This window comes from Salvia miltiorrhiza, chromosome 4 (genome assembly GCF_028751815.1).
Source record: "Salvia miltiorrhiza cultivar Shanhuang (shh) chromosome 4, IMPLAD_Smil_shh, whole genome shotgun sequence".
Taxonomy (NCBI): domain Eukaryota; kingdom Viridiplantae; phylum Streptophyta; class Magnoliopsida; order Lamiales; family Lamiaceae; genus Salvia; species Salvia miltiorrhiza.
The window spans coordinates 47,367,827-47,387,750 of NC_080390.1; the positions used below are offsets into that span (position 1 = coordinate 47,367,827).

Genomic DNA, 19,924 nt, shown 5'->3' on the forward strand with positions numbered 1-19,924 from the left:
ACACTTAATGTACTTGAAATTATAAAAAATAAAGCACTAAGATTTGTTATCCAGTTTGGTGATAAAACATCTACGTCTGAGGGGTCATGCCCAAGGTAAATTATCCACTAATGAAATTAAGATATACAAAGGACTTACACGAAAAGACTCGATCTTTATAGCTTCTATGATCTTCCCAAAACTCCACCAACAGTGCATAATTGAGAGCGAGACAATGACCTACTCTATAAGCGTGAATGATACACATTCACCACCTAAACCCAACAATATAAACTTACACCAACAAGTTGGTGTAAGATAGCAAAGAAATAAACCAACCAATTAACACTTATAATAAGAAATAAGCGAACTTACAAGACCACACACGCACACAATGTATGCTCTGGAGAATGCACGAAATTACTCTTCAATATGTAGGAGAATATCAATCAAAGTGGGAACCTTGACTGGTCTTCTTCGTCGCGTATATATATAGACAAATCCTAACAGGTTACTTGCTTGAATAGGACTCACTGAATGAGTAGTGGTCTATCTGATTTAACTGACCGAAAAAACTCCTCACGAACTGTAGCTTTGAAGTCGTATTTATCTTACTAGTATCACGCAAAAGATAACTCCAAGAAAGATGCTAAATTTTCAAGTTGAAGGCTATTGAATGTCTCAAACGTGACTCAGTACTCTGAGAGGTACTGTACTAACTTTGTGAAGAACATTGACAGATACTAGCAATCGTCTACATAATGACAACAAAATAGAGCACTAATTTTACTCTAACAATTTTTGAAGGAATAAATAGTTTGAATCTATGTGAGCATCCTAGATTTTATTTTTTTAAAAAAATATTATTAAAATAACAATAATAAAAGCACACATAAAAGTAAAACTATGAAACACTGAATTTCATTCCTATATATTATAAGTATGGGGTTATATATCGTCGTAAAATACCTAAAGTTTGTCAATTTTCTGATTTATATCATGACCTTTCTTTTTTTATCATAAAATACATGAATTTAAGATTGATTCTAAATCGTCTCACGGTGGTAATTTTGTCCAAATTCAATCTAATGTTGCAGTGAGAAATTACAAGTTGTGGGACTATTCAAATTGGATTTAAGCGAAATTAACATATTGCACCCTATTACTGGTCTGCACCGTTGCTTAAACTTGGGCGAAATTATCGTCCGTGAGACGATTCAGAATCAATATTAAATTTATGTATTTTTTGATAAAAAAAAGAAAAGTTATGATATAAACCAGAAAATTGAAAAACTTTATGTATTTTACGATAATAACCTCTAGGTATCTAATATGAATACTACAAATGTATGTCTATTTTCAATAGTCGAAAAAATATGTCCTCATGTATATGAATTAATCTAACGTGGTATCACCATATTTTAATTCATTGCTTATTTATTTTAATTCTCAAAATACTAGCTATTTATTCATTTTTATTTGTCTAAAATCTGAATAATTACATTACATATTGATTTTGTCATGAGATTTCACCAAATGAAATTTATATTCTATTCTCAAAGTCAAATACCCGCATTTATTAATTGGTGGAGTGACTTTGTAAATAATTTTTAGTTCGAGCTTACTAGTCTCACAAATTTCAATAAAACTAAAAACTCAAAATTAAATTATTTATCTAAAATGATCTCAAAATGAAATTTTGATTTTCTAAATTTTATAAATAACTTTTAGTTCGAGCTTAACTATGTTGTCTCACAAATTTCAATGTGTTTCAAGCTACCTATAAATTTGCTCCAATTGTTTTTTATTAAATATGTAATATAATCACACATGGTTGGGATGCAATGAAAATGATGATTTTTTGTGAGAAATGAAAATAATAAATAAACTAATATAAATATACAAATAAGCTGCTTATGCACGAATAACAATATTAAATTAATATGGTGAAATTTGCATCCTCTCCAAAATTTGAACTCATGTGAAAATGACTATATTGCATTACAAGAAGCTTACTCGTAGATTTGTATTAACTTATTCATTATTCTTATTTATTATTATTTCACCCTATTAATTCGAATAAATATTAATCATAATATTTAAAAATCTCAGGCTTCGAATTTATTCTCATTTCTTATTAATATTTGATCATTCTAAATGAATTATTTCTTTAATCATTATCCTCAAAATCAAGCATACAAAGATCCTTGAAAACAATATTAATACAGTTTTCAAGTTAAACATGAGAAGAATCACAGCCTAAAAGATAACAAAATTTAGCATAGTTGATAAGACGTTTCTTCTCCAATCAATAGATTTGTGTTTCGAGTAAGCTAAAATGGAATTAATCCTCTTTAATTAAAAAAAAAATCACAACTTGGAAGTAGGTCCCTTATCCCGAGAGACAGAGTCCTCCTCCTCCCCAACTACCTCGTCCCTCTCCATCACCGCCAGCACATCCGCAAACACACTCCTCCGGTTCGCCGCGTACAGCTTCCCGTCCCACCTCCTTCCGGCCATATCGGCCCCCAGCTCCAGCGCCGCCCCCACTGTGGCCGCTGCTGTGGCGTGGGCTGAGTCCACGATCCCCCACTCCACCCCTCTCCTGGCGCCGATCTTCTCCGCCCTCAATATCACATCCCTCAGAATCTGGGGGGACCCAATCTTGCTCCTCAGCACCCTCACAAACCACATGGAAACCCTATAATTAATGTCCACCTCGCCCATCTGGACACACCCTCCGTCCTCGCTCATCAGAATGTAGTCGTGGCTCAGGGCCAGGATGAAACCGGCCGCCGCCGCGTGCCCGTTTACGGCTGCGATCGTCGGCATGGGGAGGGAGATCAGGTCCTCCACCAGAAGCCGGAGTTTCTTCGACATGATCCTGGGCCGGGTCGGGTCGGATAGCGCCCACGCGAGGTCGTAGCCGTTGGAGTAGAATTTGCCCTCCGCGGTGGTGATGAGGGCGCAGGACCGCGTCGACTCGGACTTGACCCGGGCGAGTGCGGCCCGGATGGAGTCGATCAGGGTTGGGTTCAGGCGGTGGTCGTCGTCGCCGGTGATGCTGAGGATGAAAACGTCGCCGCGTCTCTCTAAACTGCACATCGCGCCTTAATTATGTTTTCACAATGAGACTGAGATTTAACGCTTCCAGTTCCAGAGATTTTAAGGTACCACATATATATAGAAAAATATTACTCCTACTCGTTGTTACTTGGAATTATTTAAAAAACACGAGAATAATAAGTAAAAATTGTTTTAAACACGTTTAATTTTTTTTTTGAAAAGATTAAACACGTTTAATTTTATTAACTAAAAGTCTTGCTCCGTGGAATCAATATTAACCTCAGCATCTTCGATGGTGATGTTGCGTCTTACGACTACCACTCGTACTTTAGTCGTTCTCGTTCCGAAAAACAAATGGCTGACATGTGTTCATGGGAGTAATGCATGGCTCCACACGTACGGATTTAACACACAAAGGAATCGATTGCTTTTTCTGGGTTTAATATTAAGAAATACTCCTTCCTTGACACATATATTTTCGACACAAAAATTAAAAAGAATAGAATTAAAAAAAATTACATATCTAGTGCTATATATTTAAATTAAATTTTGTGTTATTTAATTAAGGGTTAAGGTGCAGATAGGCTCCTCAAGTCGAGGCCCTTAGAGCGTTTCAGTCCCCTTACTAACTGTGTGTGCAGATTGGCCCTCGAACTCAAAAAAGTGGTGCAGATCGCCCCCTCTGACTTAACACCGTTATGGGCCGTTAGTCAGAGGGGGCGATCTGCACTGTGTTTTTGGAGTTCAGGGGCTAATCTACACATTTTCCCTTTTTGGAGTTCGGGGGCTAATCTGCACACCGTTCATTAAAAAAAATCACATCTCATCTTCTCCGACCAACTTTTCTGGCGTCAATCGCCGTCAGATGGGGAAAATCACGAAATCAAGTTCCCAAGCCCCAAATCGGGAATTCCAAATCGGCGTCATTGCTCCCGAAAATCACATAATCGAAATGGAAACTCGAATTCTCCCTCGAACGTCACTGCCCCTCAATTGCAGAATCACCCCCAACGAATCGAACTTCGCCTCGCCGTAGGCGGTGATCGTGACCCCAATCGAGATCGAGATCATGTTGGCCATGGTCTCTGATTTGGAGGCGTCCTTCTTCAACAGCACGTCGATAGTGTAGATGGCGACGGGCATCGTCGGCCTTTATCACCGGATTTCGCCGGATTTGAGAGAAAGAGGCGACTCCTTATCGAGAAAAGCTAGGCGACTCCTCATCGAGAAAAGCCAGGCGGCGGGTTCACCGGATATTGCGGCGGCGATTTCCGACGGAATGGGAGAATTAGGGCTCGTCCTTGACGCTAAGCGTGTGCAGTCGAGCGAGCTCCGAGGTTTAGGGCCCAAGAGAGAAAGAAAGGGGCGGCGCCCTCCGCCGGCCTCGCCGGAGCTTGAATCAGCGACAACGACGATCAAATTTTGAGCGAGAGAGATGAATTAATTAAAAAGTTAAAAGGTGCAGATTAGCCCCTGAACTCCGAAAAAACGGTGCAGATCGCCCCCTTGACTTACGGCCCATAACGGTGTTAAGTTAGAAGGACCGATCTGCACCGTTTTTTTGAGTTCGGGGGCCAATTTGCACACACAGTTAGTAAGGGGACTGAAACGCTCTAAGGGCCTCCACTTGAGGGGCCTATCTGCACCTTAACCTTTTAATTAAAATAACTCTAATTAAACTTGTAATTTTACTTAATTCTACTTTTCTTAATTTGTGTATCAAAAAAGCACGTGTCATTGGAGTATTTCTTAATATTAACTCCAGAAAAAGCTACTGACTCCCTTGTGTTGCAATCCGTAAGTGTGGCATAAACACATATCAGCCATTTAAATTATTTTAATTAAATTTAAATTATTGTTAATTAAGTAAGAGTGGATTTTGAAAATAGCCACTTTGGAATAGTAAAATTAAAAAATACCCACTAAGATAACAAATTAAAAAAATACCCACATTTACCATTTTACCTTTACATATAAAAATTTTACAAATACCCACAGTTCATTGGTTGTGAATTCAAGTTTTAAAACTCGAATTCACAACTGAATTCATGTATTTGTTGTGAATAACAAGTGTTGGTTGTGAATTCGTGTGAATTCACAACCAACACTATTTCAAGTTGTGAATTCACAACTAATAAAACTTGAATTCACAACCAACACTATTTCAAGTTGTGAATTCACAACCAATAAAACTAAAATTCACAACCAACACTATTTCTAGTTGTGAATTCACAACCAACGCCGATAATTCAATTGTGAATTCATAAATCTAATTGTGAATTCAAGAACATTATAAGAAAATGATCAAAAGATACATTTTCTGATTATTTCATATCATCCAAAATTAATTTTGTTACGAAAAAAAAGGTCAAGATTCGTAAATTAAAAGTAATTTTATATGACATTATTCTTGATTAAATATTGAAATGGATTTATTTAATCACACAACATATGGTACAGTTGTACCAGATTATAGAAGGCTCCCCTCCTACTCTTTTTTTTCTCTCACACAGACAATCACATAGCCATAGACATACTACACATTCTTGTGACAATACATAGTAGTAGCATTTTTGATAAAATAAATAAGTTTTGTATCACACCCCATAAATAAATAAGTTTTGTAGCACATTTGACCTAAAGTACATAAGTACAAGTCAATAAAGTGAATGATAGTGACATATTACTTATTTTTGATTTTAAAATAACCAAATAAAATCAAAATCTGATTCTCTCTCTCTCTATTCACGTTAAAATTAAAACTGAGTAAGCAAACCATATCTTATGGCATTATGGCGTGAATTTATGTGATCAAAATCTGATTCTCTCTCTTTGATTTAAAAATAACCGAAATCACGTTAAAATGTGATTTAAAAATAAGCAAAATCTGATTCTCTCTCTCTCTATTCACGTTTATGGCGTGATTTTATGTGATATTATGGTTGTTGGGTGCATTTACACCAACTCAAACACTTGTTAAGGAAACAACCTTAAATTCACGAAATTAAATGCTCCGTACACGGCTGCTGTGGGTAGTTAATGAAGGATACCAACCAAATGTTCATTCATCAGACATTTGAACAAGAAAGAAGAAGAAAATCCTCTCAATACACATACACGACTCATACACGGTTGCTCAAAAATTCAAAAAAAAAATCATCTAAAGGCTTGTATTACATAAGGTATGTGAAATACATATTTTTTTTTTAATTTTCGGCTGTACACGGTTGGTGTTCTAGAGTACACGGTTATACACGGTTGTACACGGTTTGAGTTTTAGTGATTTTTTGTTGTTTATTTCAATAATTATGTTATATATATGACTTATTACATGTTTTGGACTAAAAAACGGCATAAAAAAACACTCTGTACGCAAATTACCTTATTTTTGAACCCTTAGTGTTCTGCTGTACACGGTTAGAGTTTCTGTGTACACGGTTGTGTACACGGTTGTACACGGTGGTCGAATTTGCTGTACACGGTTGGGTTGAATATGATTTTGAGGTTATTTTTAGCATGTTTGTATATTCAGTTGATGTATTGGGGTACACGGTTTCTTGTTTGTGTATTTAAATGTTGTATTTTTATCGTTTTGAAGCAGATGTCGTTTCAAGCAATCGTTATACGGCACAGTGGTCAGTGGAAATTAACCGAGTATGAAGGAGGCGATGAGGTTGTCGTGTACATGTCTAAGGAAGACCTTTGTCATGCGAAGTTGATGCAAGAGGTGCACGATCAATTAAACGAGGATGGTCGATCCACTTATATGCTTTTCTACACATCGACCACGGACGAAGGGCGAAGAATAAAAGTGGCTTTGAAGACTGATTCGGATTTGAACCGACTGATTTCCGAGCATAAGAAATATCCCGTTGTTTACGTGATCGAGAAGGGCAAACAATCTGTGGCTCCGGTTCCTCAGACTCAAGAGCGGGTATATTATGAGGGACATCGGTCTACTGTGTTTCCTATCGAGACGGACGTTGGAAGAAGTATCCCTACACACGATGATAGTAGGGACGATTCATCGTCGCAGGAGGAGGAAGACGAGTCTGAGTCTTCGGATGAGGAAGAAGAGGCGATACGACGCAGAGAGATATTGGATTCAGTGTCGACTGAACAGGAAGCGTGGAGACAGACAGGGCCTCAGAATTTCACATCGGATGATCAGCCCGATGTCGAGCCTCGTGTTGGAGTTCAGCAGCTTGAGGCACGTGACTGGGGGATTCCAGTCCTCGATTTTGATGATGCGCCGACATTAGGTTGGGAGGATTGTAACGTATTGGAGAGCGGGATATTATCAGTGGGGGCTCTATTCCGGTCGAAGGATGATTTGGCAATCGCTGTTGGCCTGTACCATATGGAGAATCACGTGGAGTACGCCGTGCATCGTTCCAGTACGACCCGTTTGTGGTTTGTTTGCAAGCATGGCAACGGTTGTCCGTTCATGCTGCGAGCCGTTCAGAGTGCATCGATCTGGAGAGTGATCAAGGTGGTGATGGATCATACCTGCCACACGGATTTGAATCGCACTGCCCCGAGACAGATTCCGGCGAGGGTTGTTGGAAGATATTTTGCACGGAAATTGGTAGGCGAGGGGGTCGTTTTGAAGCCGAAGGAGATGATTTCAGAGATGCAGCGCTTATTCGGTATTGAGATCAATTACAGCTTCGCTCTCCGTGCAAGAAACATCGCGATTGAGATGACGTATGGTGATTTTGGGAACTCGTATCAGATGCTTCCATCGTATTTGTATATGCTGAGAATGAGTAATCCCGGCACATTATACGACCTTGAGATGAAGGACGATGGCAAGTTTCATCATATGTTTGTTGCACTTGGACAGAGCGTGGCTGCCTTTGAGAAGGGTTACTTGAGGCCGGTCATCGTCGTAGACGGGACCCATCTGAAGGGAAGGAACGGCGGCATTTTGTTCGTCGCTGTTACAAAGGATGGGAACGAAGCAATATTTCCTCTCGCAGTTGGGCTTGGTCCTATCGAGAACGACGAGTCTTGGACTTGGTTCTTCCACCGACTGCGGACTTGCTTTGGTCAGCCGGATGATCTCTTGATTGTGTCTGATCAGCACAAGAGCATCAGAAATGCTGTGGAGTGTGTCTACCCGAACGTCCCTCACGGGTTGTGCTATTACCATATCCAGAAGAATCTCGCGCATTATGGGCAGCATGTAGCTGCAGTCTTCAAAGCAGCGGCATATTCCTATCGATCAGACGACTTTCAAAGGAATTTTTCTGCGCTTCAATTACTGAAAGTCAACGCGCACACATGCCTCGACACTATTGGTGTGGAGAGATGGGCCAGGTCCAAGTGCCCTGTACGACGCACGAGCTTCATGACGTCGAATGCTGCCGAGACGATGAACAGTAGACTTTTGTGGGCACGACGACTCCCGGTTGCTTCATTGATCGAGACCTATCGAGCCATTATGGAGAAATGGTTCGATAGGCGACGCATCTCGGCTGCATCGAGGTCACATGAGTTGACTGAGGTAGTAGAGGGAAAGTTGCATGTGGCTGTCGAAGCGGGTCGGCAATTGGCCGTTCGAGGGACGACGACGCACATGTTTAGTGTTGAGGATGATCATGCATTCTACATTGTCGATCTCGAGAATCGGACTTGTAGTTGTGCTCAGTTCGACCTGGATGACATTCCGTGTCGTCATGCTTGTGCCGCTATTAGGTATCTCATTTATTACAAATTTTGCATATTGAAGTAATTTTTTGTAAATTTATCTTTTTATCTTTGCATTTTATTAGGCGTGCAGGACTGCAAGTCATGGATTTTGTTGGAGGATATTTCAAACAATCCGTGCTGTTGGCCACATATATGGAGCGTATTGTTCCCGTTCCACATCCTACGTATTGGAATGTGCCCGATGAGATATCAGCCTATGTTGTGAAACCCCCGGATATCACGGTCCATGCGGGACGACCGAAGTTGAGTAGGGCTCGTTCAGCAGTTGAGGGTCCTCCTAATTCGGGTCCTCCTAATTCGGGTACTCCTAATTCTCGACCTCAAGTATGCTCACGTTGCAAGGGTGAAGGTCACAATGCCCGGAGATGCAAAGCGCAAGTGGGACCATTGGACTTGAACGTGCCGGTGGAAGGTGTCGAGCAACCACCCGATGCACGAAGGCGGCGAAAGAAGAAATGCGGCATTTGTAGGAGTGGAACACACACTAGGAATGTATGTCCTCAAAATATTGGGTCGTGAGTGATTTTGAATCTTTGATCTTCAAAATAATTGTTGGAATGTTGTTGGATGTTTACTTGTTGTTTGGGGTCTGATTTTGTTGTTGGTATTTGTTGAATTTGCTTTAAAATTCGAAAAACAGGGGTTTTGAGGGTGAACAAGGGCTGAATGAGCTCTGTACACGGTTAGACCCTAACCGTGTACAGTTTCACGAAACCGTGCACGCAACCGTGCACGGAAGAACTCGCAACCGTGTACGGTTACACGGTTAGGGTCTGTCCGTGTGCGGTACACGGTTCCGAGTTCTTCCGTGCACGGTTTCGTGCACGGTTTCGAGCCACGGTACACGGTTTCACCCCAAAAACACCAACAAAATGATCAAATCAATGACAATTACAAAATGATAATCAAATCAATGACAAAATGATAATCAAATCAAAGCAGCGGGAATTGGGGTACACAATTCCCATATCCTAACAGCTACCATGTAGCGATATTTTTCTACATCCCTATTGGTTCTCATCCGTTCCCGTTTCGGTTTTCCACATACCAGACGATCTAAGTAAGCACATGCATACACACCACAACTAAGGCTGTCCTGTTGCACAAATTGCTGGTTGTGGGGCATCATCACATACGCCATCTCTGCATCAGCAGCATGGACAAACCTGTTGGGATTGTTATCCCAATACCCCACAGTGTGCAACAATCTAGGCATCAAACGAGTTATGCACCTCATTGAAGCTTGTCGACGTTGTGTGATCCCTTCAACATGTGACAGAGAATCATACACTCGAACCTCCCATCGTTCGATAGAAATGACCACAGTGCACCAATGACTCGCGTTGACATTGTAAATAGTAAGAATCTGCATTGATAGTGATGATTCGATAAAAACTTAGAAACTAAACCCCATTGATAGTAATGTCGCATTGCCCTTAAGAATTACTAAGCTTACCTCATTAGCCTCCAACCAATGCCACGTATGATCTGCATCAGTGCCCTGGAACATTGTGATGAGATTGTAGGGCACATTCCAATGTGTGTATGCATCTCGCGATTGTTGATGATTCCCCTGGGGATCCTCTGGATGCAGCTTACCATACTCTCTGTATAGGGTATCCTGAACATGAATAATTGAGATGATGAATGTAACAATATATTGGAAGCCTCAAAATAAATCAAAGTCACATTAAACTTACATATAAAATGGTTGCAGCCACTGGAGTTCTAACTCGACTAATACCCGACTGGAGTTGAGTCCGAGCCCGATGCACTATATATTCCTGGTTGACTCTGATCCTTCGATTTTGCTTCAAAATCCAGAGGTCTATAATCTGCATCCAAAATAATATGACTTCGTTAGTAACACAACGCATATTAAACAATACAATATTACGAATATATTATACCTCAGCATCGAACTCAGCCCGACGATCCAAAATACGCCCAAAAAAGCCCTGGGTCATTATATATCCAGTCTCCACTACAGCAACACATGCATCGTCGCCCATCTCTCTAAATCTGCGGAAAGCAACCTTCTTTGCCGTAGGAGTGTCAAGTGGGCCATCGGTCACATACGGACTCTGTAGAAGAGCAGACGGCTTAATCGGGCGTCGTGGCCGCCCTACATCCTGGGCCTCTTCCTCGTCAGTAGTCCAGCTGAACTGGACATCGTCATCTCCCTCTCCATGCATAGGCGTCACTGGACTCCGCTGACGAGCTGACCTCTCACTGTGACGTGAGGCAGATCGCCTCAAAGATGTCTGCCTCTCACCACGATGTGAGGCTGATCGCCTCATAGATGCCTCCCTCTCACTGTGACGTAAGGCAGATCGCCGCTGACTCGCATGGGGTGGATCATCTCCATGCTGTGATCGACTGTGACCCTGATGCTGCCGATCCAGGTCTCCAACTGAGTGCCTATGGCTCACATGAGGCGGATCCTCATGACCCCGATGCCCAGGACTAGGAATGTGAGATGTAGACCGTCTGTGAGTGGGTCTCGGCTGGTCCAACTCCTCACTCCCGTGTCTATGACGACTGGCATGGCTGGATGATGATCTATGCTTCCTCGAAGAAGATCGCCCACCGAATATATCCTTCACAGCGGCCACGACCTTCCGTGTAATTTTGGCAACCAGTCCATGCTCGGAGTCGTCGTCTACAATCGCCCGCCGCACCTCAGGGATCACGGTCCGGATCTGCTCCCGTGTCACGCTCTCAGTGACACGGGCAATCAAGTCCTCATCACGTCGCCTCCAATAATCAGCATCTGGATCTGCTCGAGGCACTGAATCATCGAACTCCTGCGGCCTGGGCCGCTTCGATGGGCTACCAGTCGGATCAACATACGTCTGTCTATGCCGCTCAACATGGACAGGCTGCTTCTCACGAGCCCTCTCTGCTCGTGAGCTACTCCTCTGCACAGGGGGAGGCCTAACAGGAGGAGGCGGCTCCGGTACAACTGGCTCTGTCAAGCCGGCATATTTCCCTCCAGGATGGTATCGTACAGAAAAAGGCTCTGGATGCCTCAGGGTCTGCAAATACCATGAATCATTCTCCTCCTCGACCGGTTCGAGTGTCCGGTGACACTCGGCCTGCACAAAGATGAATCGATCATTTCTCATTATTCGTTAATCATAACATAATAAAAGGATTGAAACTGTAAAAAACAACAATAATTACCTCATGAGCATCAAAAAAGTGGGTGAAGTCAGAAGCCGACTTCCAAGTCGTCCAGTTCACCAATCGTGGCATCTGCAACCTCGGGTCACGCATCCCACACGCGCGGCCCAACCTCGGAATGGCCTCGTACGACCAAATCTGTAATGCCCATATGGGCCCATAGAAGTGGTACGTCTTCCTATTACCGGTAATCTCGTTGGGATGCTTCTTCAACACACTCATCCCATGACACAAAATCTGGAATGAGTAAGAGCCCCACGGGAAGTCGGACCATTTCTGATCTTCCTCTACCAGTGCCCACACCCAATCGTGCACGTATTTATAATCCCGACAGAAGAGGAGATCATACGCCACGAGAATATTGGCCGCCTTCAAATAATCCTGGGCACTGTTGCCCAGACTGCGGTTAACGAACCGCTTCCGCAGATCCTTCACTTCCACCTTCTTGCCTTTCAAAACTCCGTGCCATAGACTCTGCTTCCCAACACGGTGATCCATATTAGGATCAAAACGCTGCGGGGATGGCCCGAAACACAACCCCGTCACCAGACAATACTCCACTGCGCTGAATCGAATGTCGTGTCCACCAACGTGGAACCACTTCTCCCACGGACCGAATGCTTCGTCATACAACTCCCGTGCAAGAAGATGGTGCAGTGCGGCATTCGCACTATCCTGCCTCTTCAACTGAAGTAAATGCCCAAACGGACCTTTCTTAAATTGTTCTAAACGCTGGTAGTGCGTCAGACAGGTCTCCACTTCCTTCAGTGTCGTGTCCTTTACATAGTGATTGATTCGTCCGGCATAACCTTGCATGCACGGACGTAACCAAGCATGCCTCGGAGGCTGCAATTAATTCAAAATGATGATCAGTATAAAAAAATATCAACCGTGTACAGATTCTAGACCAACCGTGTACAACCGTGTACGATTATAGACCAACCGTGTACAACCGTTTCAGACTATAGACCAACCGTGTACAACCGTGTACGGATGAACAAACCGTGTACGGTTGTACACGGTTAAATCTAGCACGAAAAATACATTTATACGTTGAAAATACATAATTAGGGCATATTAAATCATTTAATACTAATCGTGTAACATAAATACCTAATCGTGTACAACCGTGTACTGAAGAACCATACACGGTTGTACACGGTTGTTCTAATTACTTTCCAGATTCAAAATTTCGCAAATTGCCAACATTATGCCATACATAAACACCTAATAATCAACTATTGTGCACAATTTAACAATACAAAACACATAAATTCAAATTTTAACAAATATAGTTCACGGTTACTTACCGGATTCGGCGTCGGGTATTTTTCCCTCCTCGATGTACTCGGGCGACTTCCACGTTGTATATGTTGTGCCTCTTCCCCATCGTAATCGGATTGAGTATCACTATCGCTCATGGTGTATGGAGTGCACGGTTCTTCTATTTTTTCAATGGTGTACACGGTTCTTAATTGTTTATATGGAAAGATGCACGAATTGAAGAGAAGAAAGATGCACGAATTCGTGTATAATTAGGCGTGAATGATGATAGTTTTCGTGTATAATTCAAGAGAATGAGGCGTGAATGGTGAAGAGAAGGCGTGAATGGTGAAGAGAATTATTTGAGAATGAGGCTAGGGTTTTTGGGCTACCGTGTACCAGTGAAGACAAGATGGAAGATTCTTGTTTGACCACTTTTCTTGGAAAGCCGAAAATTTCAAAATTTTGGCTGTGGAAGGGAACCGTGGAAAGAGAAAGAGAGAGAGAGTAAAGACAATATAAGACAAAATGTCACTATCATTCACTTTAGGTCAAAATGTGCTACAAAACTTATTTTTTTATGACCCTTGATACTTAACTTATTTATTTTATCAAAAATGCTACTTAAAAAACTCGCCCCACATTCTTTGTATGAAGATAGCAGTCAACCAACCAGAAAGAGGAGAAGATAAAGTAGAAATTAGAGAGAAAATTTTCCCCCCTTTTCGAGCAACATGCCTAAATATGGCGTCAATTCAAGCTCGTAAGTTGGGAAATCGAATGCTCCAATTGAAACCAGAGGCTGCCAGAATAGAGGATCGATTCCTCCGTCGTAGATTATTGGGAAAGGAATCACTGCTCCGACCACGTTATCGTCGAGTTTCACGAGATTCTGCCTGAGTCACCTGCTGCGCCGATCTCTTACGCGTCGGAGATTGCTCCGAGAAGTCGAGGGCGGCGGCGGAGATCTGATCGCCGGAAGAGAGAGAGAGAGAGAGTAGAGAGTAGAGAGAGAGACGTTTTTGAGAGAGAGAAAGTGATTGGGATTAAGAGTGGGTATTTTTTTAATTTTAATCTTAGGGATAATTTAGTCCTTTAACACAAAAAATGGGTATTTTTTTAAGTTTTTATTTGAGTGGGTAAAATTTATTTTTGCTATATGAAAGTGGGTATTCTTATATATTAACACATTAAGTAATCCTCTTCATCTCTTCTCCTCTCTCACGCTAAACTCAACAACAAAGCGCCGCTGACTTCCTTTCATCCCTTGATGCTAACCTTGTCAGACTTGCCTTCATCGCCACCGACTTTCCTTCATCTCACGCTAAACTCAACACACACAACAAACAAAAAAAGGTGCTCCATCGCTTCCTCTCGAATTAACAAATCTACAAATTAAAAAAATTAAATCCACAAATCAAAAATATCAAAGACTCCGGATGCTCAAAACTCGAAAGCCACGCGTTCATGATCGTCTTCCCCACACCCCCATGACCACGATGCACGAGGCGGCATTCCCTCACGCCTAGGGCTGTAAATTCGGGTTGCGGGTATCGGGTATACCCTCACCCGTCCCGATACCCGCAAATTTGAAGATGAGGGTCGGGTGAGGGTATCAAATTCTCAAAAATTGCGGGTAGAGGGTACCCGCGGGTACCCGCATACCCGCAATAAATATTTAAAAATTAAAATTAAATAATTTTATTTAACAATATTAGGAAATAGGAATTAAACCAAAAATTCCAAGCCCTAGTTTCATCTAATCTCCCTGTCTCTAACTATCATTTTGTGTGTTGATTCTTCTTGAATTTCTCTCCAAACATTTTATTACAATTTAAAAAAAATAGAAAGGATATTTTCAATTTTTTTGTGAAATGCGGGACAAAATACCCTCTCGCGGGACGAAATACCCTCCAGCGGGACCAAAAACCCGTAAAATTACAATTAAAAAAAATTGCGGGAATGTGAGGGTACCCTCATACCCGCAGCGGACCCGCATCGGGGAGGAGGGTCGGGTGAGGGTGGGGTTTTCGGCAGTTTTCGTCCCGCGGGTACCCGATTTTACACCCCTACTCACGCCGCCGCGACCTCGTCAAAGAAGATCGCTTCTTGAAGCAATGATTCCACATCCTCCTTCATGTTCCAATTGGGTGGTTGAAGACTTGATGATCTAGAATAATCACGCTTCAAATCTCAGAGACTGCTCCGGATGGCATCGATCCTCGTGAAAAATTTGATCCGTGCACCGAATTTTGTAAATGCACGGTAAAATAACTTTTGTTGCATTTTACAATTGTTGTACTTGCATTCTTAATATTTCTCATTTTATATACTATAATTTCTCTACAGTGAGGAACAAGCATAGTCTATGATTTAAAACTGTAGACTATGAGCGAATTTGTTGTAGTGTGAAAAATATAAAAATGCAAAGACAAATGTTGTGAAATATACAATAAGAATAAAATAAGAATATATATATATATATGGTTGGGAAAACTCTCCTATATATATATATATATATATATATATATATATATATATATATATAATCTATGGTTGGGAATAAAATAAGAATATGTATTTTAAACTAATCTAGCTAGACCATTATTCACTATGATCTATGGTTGGGAATTATTCCTATTTTATAGTCTAAGGGTTGTATTCTTTCTAGCTCTCCCTATAGGCTAAATCATCTCTTAAAGTTAAAAATATACGAATCAGTTAAAATGTATGAATCTCATGTAAAACATGTATGAATTTGTGTTGTGTAAATGTCTGAATTTTAAAAATTAAAATTTTCCTTACCTATGAGAATCGAACTCTAACAATGAATTTATCTTATAAAGTGATGAATCATCGATAAATTTTGATGATCTAAGGAGTGAAAATGGTTCCTATTTTTTATTTTAAAATATATTTTTATTCTAGCTCACCCTTATATGAAAAACACAGCTTAAAATAAAAAATAAGAACATTTTTCAGCCCTTATAAAAACATCTCTTAATTTTCAAAATTTAAACATTTACACTGTGAATTCAGACCTATTCTATATATAGGAAGGGGTTAGGTAGTAAACCACTCTTAGAGTAAAAAAATAGGAACAAATTTATACCATTGATATATTCATAATCTAGCGATTAAGCTTTAGTCTTTGAAAAATTATGTGTAAAGGTCTGTATTTTATGTAGAATACATTTGAATTCGCTGTTTTAAATGTCTGAATTTCAAAAATTAATTTTTCGGTTTCCATTGGATTCGAGTCCAGTACTTTAAATTCATCTAACAACGTGATAAATCAATCGTAGATCATGATGATCTAAGAGCTGAAATTGTTCATATTATTTATTTTAAAAGTTGTTTTTATTTTAGCATATCTCTCTCTCTCTCTCTCTATATATATATATATATATATATATATATAGAGTTGGGCTATAATAAAAACACATCTTTTTGTAAAAACTAAAAACGGCTGAATTCTATGTAGAACACGTATGAATTGGCTGTGTAACTGTATGAATTGCGAAATGTATGAATTCTATGTAGAACACGTATGAATTTCGCAATTCATACAGTTACACAGCTAATTCATACGTGTTCTACATAGAATTCATACATTTTAGCCGTTTTTAGTTTTTACAAAAAGATGTGTTTTTATTATAGCCCACCCCTATATATATATATATATATATATATATATATATATATATATATATATGTGTGTGTGTGTGTGTGTGTGTGTGTGTGTGTGTGTGTGTGTGAAATGGTTATAATGTTATAATGTGATTCCTCATATATGGTGAGATCTTAGATTTATTTGTAGGTGTTGGTTTAAGGGGCTTTGGCCTATAAATACTAACTTTTCTCATTTTCTGATTTTGCACCCCAATTTTAAAATCTGCCCATAAATATCTTAACTTTGAATTCATTCTGATTTTGCACACGATGAATTTTTACCCCAAAATCGTTGCTGACATCGCAGCCGAATTAAGAGGAATTAGTTTGAAGTACATAATGAAGCAAATAACTATGTTGTTAATGTGGGATATAGAACATGTAATTATATGGTTTGGGCTGGTAAATCGGTTTCGGTTATCCGGTTATAACCGTAACCGAACCGAAAAACCGGTTATCGGTTAACCGGCAACCGATTTTTTTCGGTTCGGTTCGGTTATCGGTTATCACTTTTGGTGTTAACCGGTAACCGACCGGTTAAAACCGAATTAACCGGTTAATATAATTATAATATATATTTTATTAAGTTGTACTCATAATTAAAATAAGGGGTTAATGCCCATAAATCCCATAACTATTTGTGTTTTCGTGTTTTGCATCAGTTTTAAAATTTCTGCCACAGTATATCCCAACTAAGCATCAGAGCGATTTTTGCATTCTATGTAGTTTTCCGGCAAAATTGAAGCTGACTTGGCAGCCGGACTTATCTATGTGTCATTTAATTCCGATAATCAAAGCGACGTCATTTTGCCTCATGTTTAATTGAAATTACTAATCATGAAACGACTTCGTTTTGTCTTCTTCACACGTTTCTCTATTTTCGCGGCCTCCACGCTCTCCAGAACACTCCCAATCAACTCCAACCCCAATTTCCTCGCTGCATCTGCCATGATTTCCAAGACCCAGGGCGGTTTGTTCTCGCATGATTCCAGAAGCGTACTGTCCTCAACGCACATGGTACACCACGGGAGGCCGACGATTTCTTTCCATTCTGCCTTCAGTTTTGACCTCCACCCATGGATGGTTATCAATCGACGAAATGTCGGAGAAGAACTACAAGACACTCATGCTGGCCCGACTCGCTCGGGACTCGGCCCGAGTCAAGGCGATTCAGACTCGGCTAGATCTGGTGAGGCTGGGAGACGAAGAAGCTGGAGGGGCCGGTTGAGTAACGGCTCGGGTACACGACGGTGGCTCAGCTGCTGCTGCTGTTCATCTGAGGGCAGGGGTGCTCCATTGGGTGGCTTCTCGCCGGAGTTTAGAGAGGAGATAAAAGGGGCGGCACTACTGCTCGAGATATGAGCGACTGTGGTCGGGGTTCAGCAGTGGAGAGCCACAACAGAGGGGTGGCAAGGGTTAGGCGGCGGTGGCGGCTCTATGGCTGTGCGGTTGCCGGTAATTGAAGGAGAATGGTGGAATTTGGGGATCTAGGGTTTTCTTTTGGGGCTGGGAGAGAGATGGAGGTTGAGGGTGACGATCTCGCTGGAGAGAGAGCGGTCGACTGGTGACTCGGCCGACAGCTTCTCGCCGGAAGAGAAGACCCGGCCGACAGCTTCTCCCCGGAAGGGAAGCCACATCCTTTTGAGAGTTTTGGAAGCCACATCATTTAATAAATATATAAATAATCCATGTAATTGACACGTCAACCAATTTAAGCCACATGGACTTTATTTCATCTTGTCATCAAAAAATTTGACACATAGATTAAGTTAAGCCGCCGGAAGTCTTCGCCGGATGCAAAAACCGCTCGGATGCTTAGTTGGGATATACTATGGCAGAAATTTTGAAACTGATGCAAAACGCGAAAACACAAATAGTTATGGGATTTATGGGCATTAACCCCTTAAAATAATATCATAATTAAAATAATAGGGCTCCAGCGATTCCCCCAAAGTTCCAGATCCAGACTTCTGCAGCCTTCCGCTTCTGCCTTTCCCACTTCCCCCAAATTCGTCGGCGACTATGAGAGGGTTGCGCCGAGCGACGTCGATGCCCTCCCCCAGTTTCTACCGGCGCATCTTACCCACGTCGCCGGTCTACCGCGCCTGAGATTTGTCACTGCCTTCCCCAGTTCCTCGGCGAGTCCCTTCGGCCTTTGCTTGCCTCTGATCCGAGCTCCAACGGCGGCGGTCTAGCAATTCCGGCGTACCTTTGAGGCATTGGTTTCTGCTCAGGGATCTGGCAACCGCTCCAGTCTCTGGCAGACAACTTAGCGGTAACAAAGATCTGTGATTTTAAGGGGTGTAATACTTGTTTTTTGAATGAACTGCATATTATACAACAAGCAAGGGATTTAATGGATAATTCTTAATTAGTTCAATATTGATGGATGTTTGTGGATGAGATTGATTATTATTATTGTTGGAGTTGGAAACGAGTTCCTCCCACTTTGAAATTATATGGAAACCAGCTATGCAGCAGCACCGCCCCCATTGCTTTTCTTCCACTTCAATTTTGACTTTTTCATTAACCGGTTAGTTCGGTTAATCGGTTAATCGGTCAAAAAACCGGTTCGGTTTTCGGTTAGAGGAATTCCTCTTAATCGGTTCCGGTTAACCGGTAAACCGGTTCGGTTATAACCGAACCGACCGGTTTACCAGCCCCAATTTGGGTTGTCAATCAGGCTGTCATATCAACAACGTTTTGGGGGTAAAAATTCGCCTGGTGTAAAATCAGAAAGAATTCAAAGTATAGATATTTATAGGCAGATTTTAAAGTTGGGGTGCAAAACCAAAAAATAAGAAAAGTTCGAGTATTTACTTGTCAATACACCTTGATTGAATGTATCATATGGTTGATATTCATCTGGAGGGGAAAGTTTTTTACCTGGGTTCGAATTCTGGAGGGATCGAAAATTCTACTAATTTTTTTAATATCGTTATTCCATACTGTCTTATTCATTAGTCTCAAATCTCACGAAAAATAACAATCTCACTAGAACTCATTTATATATATATATATATATATGGGAGAGTTCAATGGA

General features: G+C 41.1%; 3 protein-coding genes across 3 annotated transcripts; 1 reads left to right on the forward strand and 2 right to left on the reverse strand.

The window, feature by feature from the left end:
- Nucleotides 1–2,130: 2,130 nt before the first annotated feature.
- Nucleotides 2,131–3,152, reverse strand: LOC131023872 (enoyl-CoA delta isomerase 1, peroxisomal-like). The gene has a single exon (XM_057953503.1). The coding sequence runs from the start codon at nucleotides 3,082–3,084 to the stop codon at nucleotides 2,350–2,352; it is 735 nt and encodes a 244-aa protein (XP_057809486.1). The 5' UTR covers nucleotides 3,085–3,152; the 3' UTR covers nucleotides 2,131–2,349.
- A 3,494-nt stretch (nucleotides 3,153–6,646) lies between these two features.
- Nucleotides 6,647–9,530, forward strand: LOC131023527 (uncharacterized). Its single transcript, XM_057953072.1, has 3 exons — nucleotides 6,647–8,745; nucleotides 8,823–9,275; nucleotides 9,401–9,530. The coding sequence occupies exons 1-3, from the start codon at nucleotides 6,647–6,649 to the stop codon at nucleotides 9,528–9,530; spliced, it is 2,682 nt and encodes an 893-aa protein (XP_057809055.1).
- A 988-nt stretch (nucleotides 9,531–10,518) lies between these two features.
- Nucleotides 10,519–13,401, reverse strand: LOC131023528 (uncharacterized). The gene is made up of 3 exons (XM_057953073.1): nucleotides 13,257–13,401; nucleotides 11,947–12,792; nucleotides 10,519–11,858 (listed from the first exon to the last, which is right to left on the reverse strand). The coding sequence occupies exons 1-3, from the start codon at nucleotides 13,365–13,367 to the stop codon at nucleotides 10,665–10,667; spliced, it is 2,151 nt and encodes a 716-aa protein (XP_057809056.1). The 5' UTR covers nucleotides 13,368–13,401; the 3' UTR covers nucleotides 10,519–10,664.
- Nucleotides 13,402–19,924: the final 6,523 nt, after the last annotated feature.

Bases quoted from the DNA above. Each gene is read 5' to 3' on its own strand.
- LOC131023528 (XM_057953073.1), bottom strand. From the start codon at position 13,367: ATGAGCGATAGTGATACTCAATCCGATTACGATGGGGAAGAGGCACAA. The intron at 12,793-13,256 runs GTAAGTAACCGT...AATTAATTGCAG, and splicing joins AATACCCGACGCCGAATCCG to CCTCCGAGGCATGCTTGGTT. The intron at 11,859-11,946 runs GTAATTATTGTT...ATCTTTGTGCAG, and splicing joins ACTTTTTTGATGCTCATGAG to GCCGAGTGTCACCGGACACT.
- LOC131023872 (XM_057953503.1), bottom strand. From the start codon at position 3,084: ATGTGCAGTTTAGAGAGACGCGGCGACGTTTTCATCCTCAGCATCACC.
- LOC131023527 (XM_057953072.1), top strand. From the start codon at position 6,647: ATGTCGTTTCAAGCAATCGTTATACGGCACAGTGGTCAGTGGAAATTA. The intron at 8,746-8,822 runs GTATCTCATTTA...GCATTTTATTAG, and splicing joins CATGCTTGTGCCGCTATTAG to GCGTGCAGGACTGCAAGTCA. The intron at 9,276-9,400 runs GTGAGTGATTTT...TTCGAAAAACAG, and splicing joins TGTCCTCAAAATATTGGGTC to GGGTTTTGAGGGTGAACAAG.